The sequence below is a fragment of the Pangasianodon hypophthalmus genome, chromosome 22 (genome assembly GCF_027358585.1).
Source record: "Pangasianodon hypophthalmus isolate fPanHyp1 chromosome 22, fPanHyp1.pri, whole genome shotgun sequence".
Lineage (NCBI taxonomy): Eukaryota > Metazoa > Chordata > Actinopteri > Siluriformes > Pangasiidae > Pangasianodon > Pangasianodon hypophthalmus.
The window spans coordinates 16,628,053-16,645,684 of record NC_069731.1 but is presented as its reverse complement, the minus strand read 5'-3'; the positions used below and the strand labels follow the sequence as shown (position 1 = coordinate 16,645,684).

Genomic DNA, 17,632 nt, shown 5'->3' with positions numbered 1-17,632 from the left:
AGACACGCCCCTAAGGAATATTTTGGTGAAATAATAAAATTTACTCAAATATCTCCTGAGCTTATGTTGTGTACTCTGAGATGCTTTTCTGCTCACCACGGTTGTACAGAGTGGTTACTCTGAGCTCTCTCATCAACAAGGCGTTTTTGTCCACAGAACTGTCACTCATTGGATGTTTTTGTTTGTTTGTTTGTTTGTTTGTTTTTTGCACCATTCTGTATCTAGAAATTGTTTTGCATGAAAATCCCAGGAGTTTCTGAAAACTCTGCCCAGCATCACATTTTTCCCCATTCTGATTTTTGTTTTGAACATTAAATAAAGCTTTTGACCTGAATCTGGATGGTTTTATGTATTGCGTTGCTGCCACATGATTGGCTGATTGGATAATTGTCACTCTGTATTACTGTGTTGCTTGAGAATTATATTACAAATCGGTCACGTTGCCTGAATACAATTTTTTTGGCCTATTTTTCGAACATTGCAACTCTGCTTCTAGTTATAATTATATTATCAACCATGTTTCGTTTCAGCTTTCTAATACAATCTCACCTTTGGTTTTTGGTCAGCAGGGCCTGGAGACTGAAATCTAAGTGTGTTAAGGAGAAAAGTGATTCCAGCTGTCCAAGCTGGCTGTCCTGGTAGCATTATAGTGTTCAGCTTTACCATGGAAGTTATGTATATCAGCACATCTGCGTGACATCAGTGAACAACTGGATGGAAGTACACTCTCAGAAAAAAACAGTACTAAATTGTACCTTTTCTTGTTACTGGAGTGATAACCCTCAGGTATCTTCTGTATCTTTCACATGAAAATGTGGATAAATTGATTTAAGGATCATAAGTAAACCATAATTAGTTTTTAAAGTAAAGCGGTGAATGATATACCCTTGTATCATTTACCACCCCAGCGATAAGGAATGGTACAGTGTAGTACCCTTATTTGCTAAGATTTTGGGTGAGATAGATTCCTTTTACTTGTTAAATACAGTAGCCTCATATCCCCAAACTAAAACAAACCACTCCTTTAAATTCCTGAATGAATCAGCCTGGAACTCTCAGTACACAAATATCCATCTAACTGAATTCAATTTCTCCACTACAAGCAATTCTGAGAAAACACACACGTTTCCATGTCCACGCTAAAAAATGCTGAAAACCTTCCGATTATTAGAGGAGCAGGTACTAAAAGCAGTTTGTATCATTAGCAAGTCATGAATGAATATCAATGCAGCGATGTGAGTCGAGCTAATGAGCTTTTGAAGGGTGAGTGCTATACACTGCAAGTCCGTGTTAAAGCACAGAACAGTAATAATTACGGCCACTGAATTGCAGAACATTTTGTAAAAGCTGACAGCGATGAGAGTGTGATCTAATTAGTCTGGTGTAAGAACTGCCTACGGCTAGATGCATCGCGATTGCATTATACATCGCAATTTCAAGACCATGAGGGTTATTTTCTCGTGATATGAGGAAAAATAAGGGAGGATGAATTCAGTGTTTTCAGAAATCGCCTTAGTAAAGCTAAGATGTTGGATCCAGGGGACGGGGTCTGTGATTTTTCTCATTTTGTTACAGTGGTGGAAAACATGACAGAATTAGCATATTTATTATGCTTATAAATAATGTCAAATTGAATTTCATGAGAATTGTAATAAAAATAGGCTCTATGAGTGGAACGCTGAGGGAAAATACTCTCTAGACACAATAAAGAGCTCAAATATAATTGTATACATTTAAATGATGTGCCTAATTTTTTTTAAATAGTTTGCTTGTAAAAGGTTTGTATAGCTTTATATGTTAGAAAACATTAGCTCTGCAGCTTTACTGCTTCAGACACATGACATCATTGAGTTTAAAGAGCAAAATTGTGCAAATTATATATTTTTGGCTGAACAACAGCTTTAACATAGAACCAATATATAGATAGATCTTCCATCTGTCAGAATCTGTCATAACCTCTGCAAGACAACATTTACAATAACCTTATTACAATAGTCACCCTTGGATTGTTTAACAAGTAGCTCATAAAATTAAATCTAAAGGCAAGAAATTGGATTTGAACCAAGGATGATTTAAACCCAATGGAAAGTACCAGAAAATTGTGCAAATTTCATTTTCGTTTCTCTAAGTAAACATCCTGCATGAAAAACAGCAATGACCTACATTGGATGTAAAAAGGCTACACACCCCCGTTAAAATTACTGTTTTTTTTTTTTGTGATGAAACGCAAAATGAAACCAAATAATAAATAAATCAGATCTTTTTCTACCTTTAATGTGATATAGCAACCAAAAACAAATTGAAAAATATTTAGAAAAAAAAAACTTACAATAACCTGGTTGGATAAAGATGAGCTTTTTTTTTTTTTTTTAACAGGGGTGTGTATACTTTTTACATTACATGTAAATTACAAAATGAATCATTATTATTTTTCTATTATCCTACAACCGAAGACTATACTTACTCATGAATCTGTCCAGCGTAGCACTCCATCTCCTTCATTGCCGTGTTCAGTTTGGTGAGCAGTTTGTGGTATGCGTCGACGGTGAGCAGGTCTTCCTCTCGCAGCAGGAAGCGCAGGCCGTGTCCCTCCGTTCGGCCCAGACTGTGTCCCGATGGAGCGGCCATGCTGGTGATGCAGTGTTGCACGTGCACCATGGGGTTCAGCTTGCCTGAGAACATACACATTAGTTTTTTAATTAATGTCAAATTGTATAATTTTCTAAACTTGACTATAATCAGTATTTAATTGGATTATCAGTGTATATATAGAAAAAAAACACATTTACTTCGACTAAATATATTGTCTAAATCCTAATTTCCAAACCCCAGTGTGTCCCGTCTCACCCTGCTCTGCGCTGTGATTCCCTTTCTCCAGCGTGGAATTCTTCCTGTTGTCCAACTGCACACCGAAAGCGCTTCCCAGAGATGTTGTGGTCTTGGGGTAGGACACCTCCATCACGTTAATGTGGCAGTTTGTTGGGCAGAAATCGCTGCTGTGGAGAGGTGACACCTTGGTTTTGGCTTGCTTGAATGTAGGCCAGGCTCTGTTTTTCAGCACCCGGGAAAACTGAGAGCGGAAATTGGGTTAGTGTTAATATTTCCGGGATGGACAAATAATTATCCCGGACGCTCAGGACACACAGATCCTGTCCAGCATATTAATTTTTTATTCGTAGTTGCCTTTCCAGAAAAGGACACAAAATCCTACTCTTTTTTGACTTTCACAATGTGATGACAAACTCCATAATGCTTTAACTATAGAGTGTGCTTGTGCTTGTACTTGATCTGAATCCCACCACCTGCTGCACTACACACATGGACTGAAGCACGATCTGGCTGACAGTTGAATGAGTGTTGCTAGCAGATTAGCACGCACTAATCTCAAACACTCAGGAACACACAGGTATGCAAAAACACGCAAATAAAGTCTAGCAAAGAGCTATCATTTAGCAAACATGCAGTCATCTTGGAAAGAAAAATACACCTGAATCACTCTACTTACTTGTAAATAAATAGCGTAATCTATCAAGTTAGCAAAGCTAGATTATGTTTGGTAGTAACTTTTTGTCAGTCGTGAAAACACGATGGCTAAAAGATCATATGCTAGGTTGTTTTCCTCACGCACTGAATGAGCTAACTAGCTCCAGTCAGTTAGGCACTACAAGCACACTGGAGCTTTTACTAGCTAATTTTGTGTGTAGTCAAAAACTAGCAGCCATTTTCCGTTACATTTACCATAGTTTTAACATTTAAAACCTTTCAGCCATGGAAAAGCATGGCTGTAATGATGTTAAAGCTAATGCTACTTCAGAACACAACTGCTAACAGTGGGGTAGTGATTTCTGTTGATAACATGCATGGCTCATCCATCAGCAGCACTCCAGCTGGTGGACTACACACTCATTTATCCGCAACAACATAATAGATAATCAACTCAGTGCCAAAACAAGGCCTTCAAACAAACAACACACACATTTCTGGAACATGTACAATCCACTGATTAATCAGCACAACCGTTCTCTGCACCTACACGATTCATTTTCCATCTCACAGTTATGCACTGAGATAATACGGAAAATAAAAGCATGGTTGCTTAAGGCTTCTTTAATCAACAGGCTGTACATGAGAATTTCAGCTCAACACATCCCTGTCACGCCTGGAGTTTCGTTTATTTCTGCGATTACTCGTCAACAAAACACTGGAATTGGAATACGCTCCTTTTGAGGAAATGACTCTCAGATGAGCTGCATATTTTGCAAATTCAGAGATCTGTGCAAACAAAACCAGATCCAAAATGCACTTGAAACGTCGCTTTGAACTTTATGAATAGCAACTCGGCCTCGGGTAGCAGCACACGTGGCAGTGTCATGTGGAACTGTAACCTCTTTCCATAGGAGCTCGATCCCAGTCGTAATTCAGATTACTTCACATCAAAAAAGTACTTTGAAGACCATATTGTATAATAAATGCACACAAATAAATGTCGACAATAGAAAAAGCCATAGAAACAATGCCTACACTTTCAGCCTCATTAAGAAATCTAGAAAAAAATACAGCTGTAAATAATGTTGAATTTTCAATTCTGATTGGTCAGAAGGTGTTAATTCATTTTGCATAAAAGCAGCTGGGGAGAAGGGTTAAAATCTCCCTCTGTTCAGACAAGGCTGTGCTGCATAGGGTCTTCATTTGCATACAGGAATGTGATTGGCTTTTATATTTTATGATGCAATAACACTTGCATGATACCTGTTTAATACTTTATTATACTAACTCTCCCTTTGTTTTCCACTGCCGTGAAAATTTTCACACTTTGACCAGCCTGAGCATGCAAATTAATCCATGCTGAAAATATTTAATCATTAAAAATCAGATTTAATAAACACTATGAATATTAACTGAGTAATACCAATACTCTATTCCACTAACCTAGGTCATCATTTTTAAATGTACTTTACCAATAAGAGCCCAAAAGGCCCAGACTGTGGTCCTCCTGATGGTAGGTGTGCGCAGGAAAGAGAGCTAATAAGCGATGGAGGAAATAGACCAGCCATCACAAATGATTCATTCTGATTCATTCTTTTACTTCAGGTTTCATTCTTGTACTTCACAGCACTTTTATTTCCTGCTGTTCAGCACAGGTCAAAATGGCCTGACCATGATCTCTGCAGTAATACAGTATATTATTTTTTCATGTTCATTCCAGACGTTTTTACTGCAATCTTACATGCAGGAGATGAACTACGGCCCTGACACTCACTTTCCTGCTTCATCAACTGGCATTGGCAAACAGGGGGCCTCCCAGCATGCTGCAGGAGGGAAATGATGTAAAGTGACAGGACATTAGTTGCTACTTATAACCAGTCAATAGATTGCAGAACAAAAAAAAAAAGAAAAGAAAAAGAACACAGTCTGACACATGCCATCTTTCCAAATACAGACAGCTGGGAAGAATCAGATGGTTCCCTTTACGCTGAGTGAATCAGCTTCTGCTGGGGTTCAGGAACAGCGTGGACAGGTTCAGGAAGGGAGGATGGTGTAGTGAACACCAGCTGACACGGGAATCAATCCATTTCATTCTTTATATGGTCACAGCTTCAGGTCAGTTGATTTCGTTTCCTTATTTGGTCTGATTATTTATTATTATTTAACATTTTATTATGTAACATTTTCACTTTCAAGTGACCTTATACCACAGCTCTGTTGCATTCTCGAAACTGATTTGTCAATTTTTATAGTAGTTCCAGCTGTAAGGCAAATCACAGATTTACACTGATGCACTGTTTTTTAAAAGTAACAACTCATTCACAGAAACTTATGTATATGGTGAACACTCCACATATTTTTTAAAATGTATTTATTTATTAATATGGTAAAGTTTTTGAAGGAGTCTCCAGTGTCAGTGCTTCATAACAGTCAAAGGTAAAGCTGTAACTTTAATTTTTGCAGCATGGGAAAGAGAAGCTGGTGAGGGAACAACAGTTTACAATAATATAAGTTGTATGTAAGTATTACAATCCACAGGATGGAACACAGGATGTTCCACTACATTAAATGCAACCATAAAAGGATAAAAATAGAGTATGATGTGTTGTTCAGTAATTTAAAAAAATGGAATCACATGCAAAATGCTGTGGAATAAGAGGAACAAACAGTAATGCCTCTTCATGCAGAGCCACATCACCACCCCGTCATTGATTAATTTCCTATAACAGCATGTCCTGTGGTGTTTTATTCCTTACTTATCTCTGTTTTTTTTTATATTGCCACTATTTAGTATTTAGTGATTTGCATTTACTTATGCACATTCTTTATAGGCTGCGACATTATCAAGGTCTACATTCACAGAAAAATCTGCACAAACATACACACATGTCCAGTCCTACACACACTTTATGTAGACCTGTGCCTGGTAACTTCTACACCATAATCCATAATATTTCATCACACGGAACATGGATAGGTTGCCAAATAGCTTGACAGTGACTTGGAAAAAAAGATATTAACCTCAATGATCTAGCTTCTCGGTATGAGTATGTGGATAGTGTTCTGTACCTTCCTGTAGTTGGTGATGCGGCGGTTGATGTGCTCGAGTCTCTCCGCACACATTGAGCTGAACCTGAGCTGCAGCTCCTCTGGGACAAGCTCTGTGCTGGAGTTTATCCGGCTGCACGTCTGCACCAGCTGCTCGTCGTTCCGAGCCAAGGCCTCCAGGATCTGAAAAGGAAGAGAGGAAGAAAGGAAAAAAGAACGCAGTCAGATAACACAGGCCTACTGTACATATTTTGTGTATGGGCTATGAGAGATCTGGGCTTTTCTTACAGACCACTGTTGAGAAAATAATTTGAATTTTACAACCAGTCTGCCTCTCAAACTCAAACAATCCACAACAGTGTTACATATTAACATTTTCCAAGGAAATATGAACTTTTCCCAGGCAGATTTAGGCAATAAGGCAAGAAAGCACAATAGCGCTAAGACTTGCAGAGTTGCATATACTGTATTTTCTCAACGTTGTGATTTCCTCAGCATTTTATAAGACAACTCAGCTGAAATTCATTATAAAGATATAAGATGCAGAAAACTAAACACACCACAAAGGAGCAAAGGTGTTACTGAACAACATTACTCAGCAACTCTGGTTAAGTGGCTCTGGCTGCTGTGTTCCCATCTCATCAAACATCTTCTGCATCTGCACTTTCAGTTGAGACATTTATCTATTTGGCAGATGCTTTTATCCATACAGACTTGAAGCAGAATCTCATCTGATTAAGGCACAAATGAAACACCATTTTCTGTTTATCCCAAATATAACTGGTCAAGTTTGGTGTCCAATTTTTGCCTCTTCAGTTTTGTAATCGAGCTATGAGCTTACAAATACCAGTTTAGTATTGTGCAAAGTGCATATTTGAATCATCACACATTTGAGTTGTTCAGTACCTCAAACATGGACTTACTGTATATGTAGAAGTGAATTGGATAATAATAGGCCTGTAGTATGGCTGTATTGACATGGACTTCCTTAGACTTATTGGGATTTGTACTTGGATTGTCTCTTTGTAATATGGTCATTGTGTCAGCCGGGAAAATAATGTTTGTGTTATCTTTTCCTTATGCATGCAAGTTTGAAAAGAAACCTTAATCATTGGAGCAATGCACGAATAAAGCCAACTAGCTGAAGTAAAGGCTTGGCTATGGAAAGGATTTCATGTTTTTTTTTTTTTATCTCAATTTTTCATATGGACATGATCTTGATTTGGTCTTGACCCCCTTAAGGTTTGGTCTTGACTTGATCCCCAGTCCTGGTCTTGACTTGATCCCCAGTCCTGGTCTTGGACTTGTCTTGGACTTGACAATGACTGTCTCGACTACAGCCCTAGCCTATGGTTCCAATTTGAATTGTGTATACAGATTTAATACAGACATATTCTACTTTTTATTGAGCAAACAATGTCATCGGTGGCTAAACTGGTGGCTATAATCTTCCGCCTACTTGCTTAAATGACATTTTCTTTAAGTTTGCTCAATGGACCTGAATATGACTCTCTGGCAGTCCTGAGATTTGAACTCTGGCATTTCTGAGATTTGGTCACTAGGACAAATCCTTAAATGCCAAGCTACCAATGTCACACTGACAAATGACAAATCATACCCTCATTCTTTTGGGGAATATTCAGAGGAATGGCAAGAATTGTCTCTCTGCTCCAACAGAATCCTTTATGCTAGAGTTGACTCTACTTGATTCGATTTGATACAGTTTGATTCGATTTGATTCGATTTGATTTCATTCGACTTGTATAGATTTGTATTGAGCTTTAAACAGGCTTCATATAAACCTTCTGTTAGCCCGCATTTGCACACAATATTGCCCTGTTTGAATCCCAAAAACATTCCCCATTCAGGCAGCCACTTCATCTCACTTCCTGTCCTCCAAGAATCATCTGCCAAAAATCCCTGCGGTGTTATTAAAGAATGCACTTGTATGATTTCCCACACCTGTCTGCAACTTTGAGACGCCAAGAAAAATTTCGATAGAGCTCCGAGCTACAGTCATGTCCAAAACGGAGAACCGCCAAGAAACTGACTAGAAGCAGCAGGGATGATAATACGTAAGACATAAAACAGCATGCTAAATGAGTTAACATCACATGTTAGTTGTTACACTATGGCAATAACATAAGTGTTTCTGTATGAATGACATTTGTGTCAAAACAATTAAATACAAATCTGTGAATGGGATATTCAGATAAATTTGTATTTTATATTAAGATTCCTCAAACAGGTTGGTTGTTTACACATCTTGTTATAGACATGCCCCCAATAGCCCTTCACTCCACCCCTATCTGTAGTTCTCAGAAATACATAAATACAAATATTAATCTACCCAATGGTAAGGAAGTTAGATGACAATTAATGCCTGGGCCACATTACAAGATTAATACAATTCCAACCAATGTTGAAAATGTGAGAGACATCTGGGTATATTTTAGATATATACAATATATCAGTCAATTATATCAGCCAAAATGCACTGAATTTCTTTGGATTTCTTTGAATTTCTTTGGAAAAATATGACTTCAGATCAAAACCAATGACGCCATCACACACCTCCTACACACAATCCTGAGCCATCTGGACACCAGGAAGGGAAATTATGTTAAAATGCGTTTAACACTATAAACCTCTCCAAACTCACCAACAAGTTGGAGGACCTGGGACTTACCCCGTTCCTGTGTCAGTGGATCTCCAACTTCTTGACAGACAGACTACAAGGAGTACAGGCGGGCAGACATGTCTCACCCTCCCTCACCTTCAGCACTGGAGCCCCCAGGGTTGTGTCTTGAGCCCACTGCTGTACTCATTGTACACTTATGACTGTGTGGCCCCTTCCAATTCTGCCACCATTCTCAAGTTTGCTGATGACACTGTAATGGTGGTCCTGATCTCTGATAATGACAAGAAAGCCTATTTGGAGGAGATTAAAAGCCTGGAGAACTGGTGCCAGCAAAACAACCTCCTCCTAAATTAGCAAGACAAAGGATTTGATAGTGGACTTCAGCGCAAAGCAGGAGAGGAGCTACCAACCACTTAAGATCAACAGGACCCCAGTGGAGAGAGTGGACAGTTTCTGGTACCTTGGTGTCCACATCATGCAGGGCCTGTCATGGTCCTGTCACATTAACACCCTAGTGAAGAAGACATATCAGTGTCTTTACCACCTAAGGGACTTCAAACTGCCCTCTAAGATGCTAAGGAGCTTCTACTCCAGCACCACCAAGAGCATCTTGACGGGAAGCATCAAAGCCTGGTTTGGGAACACCACCAAGTAGGATAGGTGGGCTCTCCAGAAGGTGGTGCGATCGGTTGCGCGTACCATCCGCACTGAGTACTCTGACCTGTGGTCTATCTACAGCAGTGCTGGACCAAGGCCAGGAGGGTTGCGAAGGACCTCAGCCATCCAAATAATGGACTCTTCTCTCTCTTGAGGCCAGGGAAGCGCTTTCACTCCCTGAAGGCCAACACAGAGGGAATGAGGAAGAGCTTCTTCCCACAGGCCATTCGGGCCCTCAAAAAAGACAACACCTAGGACTAGACCTTGGATTTGTTTGCACAACATCACATCCCTTACATTCCTGTTTATCTGTATTACCCTGTATTTATAAATATTTATTATATGTTAGATAGTTCTACCTCAGCTCGATGTTGCACACCATTGTATTGCACATACCATTCCATTCCAACCAAACTTCATGTCATGCAACACAAGAGAAGGGGGAAAAAAACTAATCTAGCAACAGCTGCTAGTTATCTGGTGTTATAGGTTAGCTGCTAGTTATAAGGAAGCAGTGATATCTCTGTACCTTAGCTGTGAGGCTGAAGAAGCCTTTTGGCTCCACCATCTTCTCCAGTACGTGGCACTTGATCCCAGCTGTGCTGTCGTACTCGTAAGCCACACCATACTCCAGGTGCACGTTATCCACCGTCAGACTCACATGATCCTTCTTCCCATCTATCAAAGCGATGGTATTGAACTTGTCCATGACCTCTGCAGAGCACACACACATACTCACACTCAGCAGGGTTACACACTGTAGATTAGTACCATACACATTCGGAGAAATTTCTCTTTGGTTTAGCTGACTAAGGGATTTTATTTGAAACACTGTCAAAGTATGCTGCTACTCTCTAGTGTCATATGCACTCAAATATTTATGTAAGCATAATGAAAATTACAGTGTAGTGCAGTTTGCAAAAAACGGGCCATTTCAGGCAGCTGTGTAAAGCACTTATGACACAGTAGTTAATAAGCCAGTTAATGAACATTATTCCACACCAGTTAAAATTCCTGACTGGTCAGAAGGTGTTGAATAATTTTCGAAATATGAATTCTAAAATGTTATCATTTCTATGGTAGCAGCTAATTCACTGGGACTTCACTGGTTGATGTTTCCATAATTTAAGCCTAATAATAAACATTTCGAAATGTGCTGTTATTTAATAAAGAAAAATATATAACTGTTGATATGGCAAAATTTTCTGTAATTTAGCATTTTTAGAAGGAGTCTCCAGTGCCAGCGCTTTGCAAAAGTCAGATATAAATCTATAACTTTAAGTCTTATGCCTCTGGAAAGTCTTCTGGATGTGTTTTGTGGTTCCTTAGCAACATCATGAGCTGCACTTTTGTTTTATTGGCGAGGGAGCTTTAGCTGTTATAACGTAAGTGACTTGTTTCACGGATATTCCACAACCTGACAAAAATGTAACACTAAACGGATAAATAGTACCATATATCATTCTTTAATAAACAAAAATGTGTAGCCATTGCCAAAATATGTGGTATAAGGGGAATAAAGCAATTCATGACGTGCTATTGTAGGAAAATGATCAACCCCGTCATTGATTGTTTTCCTATGACTGCATACCTCGTCGAATTTTATTCTTAACATAATGAACATCTTGGAATTTGGGATATCCGCTGGCTTTACCTCATACAGCTTCTGAATGAGTTACATAGTTGATGAGGAACGTCTGTCTTGTTTTTCTGGAAAATTGGTATACTACAGAATAATTTTTCTACATTTAATGCTAAAGCGCAAACTGCAATTATGCCATGGATTTGTGTATATATACACTTCTGGTCAAAAGTTTGGAGTCAACTGTAATAATTTATTCAATTATTTGGTTCACTGAAAATGTATCTCTATATCTATATAATATAATTCAGACATGGTTTGATTTTAGTATTCCAATTATTAATATCAACAACATTCCCAGCTCTTATTTAGTCATTTTTAGAATCATCTAGTGCTGTACATTATTGTGGACACATTTAACATTTCTTTTTATGAATCATATTAGAAATAATTGAATCATCTGATACATGAATCTACAACTAAATCAATGTTAAAAACAGTAAATCTGTACTATTCTTCACGTATCTAATTAATAACTCATTACTCAAGCAAATCCGCACTCAGTCCATATTCCCGTCCATATTTTGAATTTCAGAATCAATTCATCTTCACTGAGGTGAATGATTGAAATGTTTTCCCCTCTAATGAGTAGCAGGTGTGACTGCGGAAGAGAAATTCACAGCACCATGAGAGACAAGCAGACAGCTGCAGTGAACATCATGATGATAGAAATGGCACAGAGACAGCGTGTGTGTCTGTGTGTGTGTGCATATGTGGTGTTTAGAACTACCTTCCACTTTACACTCGAACACCTCCCCATTCTCCTCAGTACTAGGTTTCTGGCTGGCCTTCTGGTGGTCCTCCAGGGCACTCTCACTGTTGTTATACACCCACTTTATGGAGTCTTGCTGAAATAAGAAACAACCAGAACACAAATGTTTAGACTGGCATTAGGGTTCGGGTTCATTTGGCGAGCACGCTCTGTTCACGCTCTGTCCAAAAACCTTAGACCACCACAAAAAAATTTTTTTATTTCATTGTCCTGGTTAAATAAAGAAAAAATTATATTTGTTTGACATTTATTACTGAAGAACTTGTTAGTTGAACCTGAGACTTATTTATTGTATTATGTAGAAACTGTAGTGCTCTATGCCTATTCCTTACAAATGGAAAACGGCATTATGGGTATACTGTATTTACCATAATTTGGACGCTAACTCTAAGCAGTGCATTGAGCGACTTGAGCACAATCAGCAAAGGTCCCGAAATACTGCACTATGGAATACATATGTGTTAATTGTTGTTTGTGTTACGTGCGATCATTCCTGCTTTCAATCAATAAGAACACTGTATTTCGACTTCTATTAGTGAAGTATCATGGATTCTTATTTGTTAAGTCAATGTAATAGTTTTTTTTTGCTAATATTTAATATTTAATCGCATCTAACCCGACACTGTATTTGTATTCGCTGTATAGTTTAATGGTTGAAAGCTTATGGGTTTAAATCTCTGGACTATCAGACGCTGTTTGGCCCTCAAGTGAAGAACTTAACCCTCAGCTGCTTAGCTCAGTGTTTGGATTAGGTTTAGACTTGCTTTAGAGAAAAAACTTCATCAGCAGTGTGATTCATTGGTGAACTGAATCCAAAGTTCTGCTAATGACAGTTAAAGCTTTATGTGGTTTATCTCCAGCATGCCGTGCTGATTTTCTGAAGCAGTAAAGCCTGCTTGCAGCTCAGCCAGGATAAGATGTTCTCAGATCGTCTCTATAACTTGGAATAGAAAACAGAAATTTGGGACGGCAGCTCGGCCTGGGTCTTTGCAACCAGATTGAAAATCCTTTTTTTGTTTATTTATGTACAGTATATTGTGTCCTTTATATTATTTTATTATATTTTTCATGATTCAGAGTCATTTTTTCAAAATGAAAAGTGAAAAAGTACAATACAGTTGCTGAAGATGATGAACAGATGAATAGTTGACTGACGAATGTGTGATTAATGAACAGATTGTTGAGTGGATAGTAGAGGAACGATGAATGGATGAAAGACTAATGCATGGATATATGATGAATCGATGAATACTGAAGAACAAATAAATCTCTGATGAGTGTTTAATTGGATGAATTGATAAATGGATGATTAATAAATGGTTGAATGGCTGATTGACGAATGTTGAGTGGATGAATTGATAAATGGTTGACTGGATGAACTGATAAATGGATGATTAATAAATGGGTGAATTGATGACTGATGAATGGATGAAATGATAAATGGATGATTAATAAATGGGTGAATGGCTGATTGATGAATGGATAAATTGATAAATGGCTGATTAATAAATGGTTGAATGGCTGATTGACGAATGTTGAGTGGATGAATTGATAAATGGTTGACTGGATGAACTGATAAATGGATGATTAATTAATGGGTGAATTGCTTACTGATGAATGATGAATGGATGAAATGATAAATGGATGATTAATAAATGGGTGAATGGCTGATTGATGAATGGATAAATTGATAAATGGCTGATTAATAAATGGTTGAATGGCTGATTGATGAATGTTGAACGGATGAAATGAAAATAATTAATAAATGGTTAAATGCATAATTAATGAATGGCTGAATGATGAGTGATGAATGGATAAACAATGCATGATTATTATTATTGTCATTGTTGTTATTAAATATAGTAACACTGGAACATGACTCTGTAGTGCACACACTATAGTGCACAAATGGTTGATTTGGGACGTGTCTGTACCTGCGAGGGTCTGCGGTATTTCCTGCAGGCTGTGACATGGGCGATCACACTGGCGTGACTCTCTTTGCTCACATTAATGCCATTGACCTTGATAATGCACTGACCCGGGTGTAGACCTGCCACAGCCGCCACAGTGCCTGCAAAACAGACCAAATAAATACTCACCAATGAGAGAGACAGGACTGCGTTCACTGGCAACCGTTCTTTATTAACATGTTTACGAGAGCAGTCGCTTGTCTGACTACAAACAGCACGAATCAGGCTCCAAACCGTCGCTATTTGGGTAGGTGTTTTGTAAACGGAATGGCAGCTAGCATGACGAATGGCATATAAACAAGCCAAGCTCAGGATCCAGCAAACATAAACACCCTGGACTTTCTGTGCAGATAAAGTTCAAGAGGAAGGTAATAACTACGCTAGGGTGTAGTTTATGTTGATCTGTGTGGGAGTTTAGGTTCTGTAGAAAAGATTTCGTTACATGGTTCCAAGCTTTAATGATATACATGTTACTAGAAGAGTAAATATTTACATAGTTTATTTTAAAATCTCTTAAGCATGCCCAATCTTAGCATATGAAATATCGTGGTGTTCAAACGTCTGACGTTTAAGATCATGGAAAACGCCAATGTGCACAGTATTCTTACTACTGAATAATACACATTTATTATACCTCTTTTTTCCCCAAAATCTTGGGTTTCTAGGTGTAGTTTGTCTCTTGTGAGCATGAGCTACAACTTAATTGCAGGTAGGAACTAAAACTGTGAGTGGAGAACTCATTTGGATTTGTTGGTTTACCATATCATAACGGATTTGTATAGAGTTGAGAAAATCCTGACTAAAATGTTGCTTGTTAAGAAGTCACTTGCCGCTGTTGCTGAAATCACAGCTCCACGTCAACTTCATATGTTGAATATTAATGGTCACCCGTTGCTTTTTCATTTGCTAGTGTGAACATAAAATTAGTCTACAGCTGGACAACAAGCTGAGTACAGACACTACACTCATTCATAAAAGAGCTTTTACTGAGACCAGCAGGAAGGACTGAACAGCTCAGAGCAGCCATGTGTGTGTGTGTGTGTGTGTGTGTGTGTGTGTGTGTGTGTGTGTGTGTGAGACTCTCTCTGACTATCACACCCTGCCATAGCACACAATCCTCCATCTTCCACTGCATGCGGAGACAACACCACCTCGGCCAGAGATTGGCTTGGACTCCCATCTTTGAGCCTCATCATCACTTGTTTTTGGTTTTGGCTAGACATTTGAAAATGTCTTATCTTTTCATTCTGTTCTGTTCTGTCTGTCCCTCTTCACCTCCCAAGTGGTCCTCTCATCTCTTGCTCTCATTTCCTCTGTCTCATGCTGTCATGATTTCTGAAATGAAGCTATTCCGCTGAGTGCCAGTGTGGAATAGTTTTTTCCACCGAGTTTTTTTTTCATCTGTCGCTAACTTCATAAGAGTCCAGTGGACACATGTTTAAGCCCTCGACAGACTCAGATATATTCCTTTTAAACTTTTCTGAGTAGCTTTTGTCTAGCATTATCTAGCAGTTGTGAGCTAGCAAATATTAGAAACATGTATAAATACAACCTTCTCAAAAATCCTAGCAGGTTAGCTGATTTTGGCTAGCTAGCATTCTCTGTGAATGAACATCTTGTCTGGTTCGCTCATGTTATCTTGGTAGCTAGCATCAGTCATGAGAATTTCTGAATATGAATTAAAATCCTCTTAGAAATTGTGTATGGTAAGGTCATGTTAGCTACCTAGCTAAAATTAGTAGTGAGACAACTCACTCTCTAAGACATCCTGTCAATTTAGCTGGTTTGTCTGCTAGCTGGCTAGAATTAGCAGTCAAAATAATAAACATTTATAAATATGGCTTAAGAAATGTCTTCTTAGAAATGTATGAGGTTAGCGTTTGTTAGCTAGCATGTTAGCAGTGAATATTACACACATTTATGAATGTGACATAAAATTCCTCTCAGAAATCCTGTGAATGTAGCTTATGTTTGGTAACTGGCTATCATTAGCAGTAAAAAGAATAATAATAACATTTACTGTTTAAATATGGCTTAGAAATCTTCTCAGAAATCAGGATAGCCCATGTTTGCTAGCCCAACTTAGCCCTGTCACATAGAATTAACAGTGAGTTTAACAAACATTTATGAATATTACTTAAAAATCCTCTCAGACATCCTGTCAAATTAGCTCCTGTTTGGTATCTAGCTATCATTAGCAGTCAAAATAACAAATATTTACAATTAGGGTTTAGGTGTCTTCCCAGAAATCCTGTCAGGTTAGCTTATGTTTATCATAAAGGTTAGCTTTATGCAGGTTAGCAGTGATCATAAACATTTATGAATGTGATTTAAATTTAGTCTCATCAGTGCCTAAGCGTGCAGGACAAAAAAGAGAGATATTCAGTGCATTCAGTACAACTCCATTAGCACAAAAACTTTTGCTGTGTGTTAAACATTTCTGTTCATTATTTTTCTAGATTAATGTCTTACATGTCAAACATGGGTGCCACCAACCGGAGGAAATTTTACTTGCAAGTTAGTTGAAATTTTAAATGATATTTGATTATGCTACACTGTTCTTCTTTCGGCTGCTCCTGTTAGGGGTCGCCACAGCGGATCACTGGTCCACATATCTTGATTTGTCACAGTTTTTACCCTGGATGCCGTTCCTGACATGACACTCCCCAATTTTATCCAGGCTTGGGACCGGCACTGGAAGTGCACTATCTTGTGCAACGAATCAATCCCGGGCCACGGTGGTGAGAGAGCATCGTGGCCTAACCACTTGTCCTCCAGGGACCCACTTGATTACACTACACTGACGACATTTTTTTCACTCCCGTAGCACTTAACTTTCACTCCCGTAGCACTTAACTTTCAAAGATTTCCATATATGGACTCAAAGACAAGCCTATATTCCCATCTATGGCCTTTGAGGCACGCCCACACAAATTCACTCTTATTTCCATATATGGATATAAGAGCATCTGAAAGTGAGAGCGAACACTGTGTGCGCGCGCGCGTGTGTGTGTGTGTGTGTGTGAGATAAGTTTACTGGTCTGGCTGCTATCCAGTCCCTTACCTTCCTACACATCCAGCTGTGCTGCAGCTGTACTGCTCACACACAGAGAGGAGCAGCTTCCTGTGTCACGCCCTTTCCTCATATATCTCTCTCTCCATATATCTCATACTCACGCTCTATATCTCACTCTTTCTCTTTATATATTTTAATATACTTATAAATGTTATATATTTTTCTGTTTATATATTTAATATCATTTTCTCCTCATATCTCACTCTTTCTCTCCTCATATCTCACACACTCTCTCTTTATATCTCAGTCTCTCCTTATATATCACTCTCTCTCCTCATATCTCACATGCTCTCTCCTTATCTCACTCTCTCTCTCCTCATATCTCACATGATCTCTCTTT

The 17,632-nt window shown here is 38.5% G+C and overlaps 1 protein-coding gene across 1 annotated transcript in view; it reads right to left on the bottom strand.

The window, feature by feature from the left end:
* The window catches only part of prex2 (phosphatidylinositol-3,4,5-trisphosphate-dependent Rac exchange factor 2), a 116,582-nt gene that overhangs the window by 41,153 nt on the left and 57,797 nt on the right, over positions 1-17,632 (bottom strand). Inside the window, exons 20-25 of the mRNA XM_026938048.3 lie at positions 14,181-14,317; positions 12,205-12,322; positions 10,362-10,546; positions 6,556-6,717; positions 2,848-3,070; positions 2,465-2,672 (exon numbers count right to left, since the gene is read on the bottom strand). Coding sequence (XP_026793849.1) covers positions 2,465-2,672; positions 2,848-3,070; positions 6,556-6,717; positions 10,362-10,546; positions 12,205-12,322; positions 14,181-14,317 — 1,033 coding nt within the window. The remainder of the gene's footprint in view (positions 1-2,464; positions 2,673-2,847; positions 3,071-6,555; positions 6,718-10,361; positions 10,547-12,204; positions 12,323-14,180; positions 14,318-17,632) is intronic.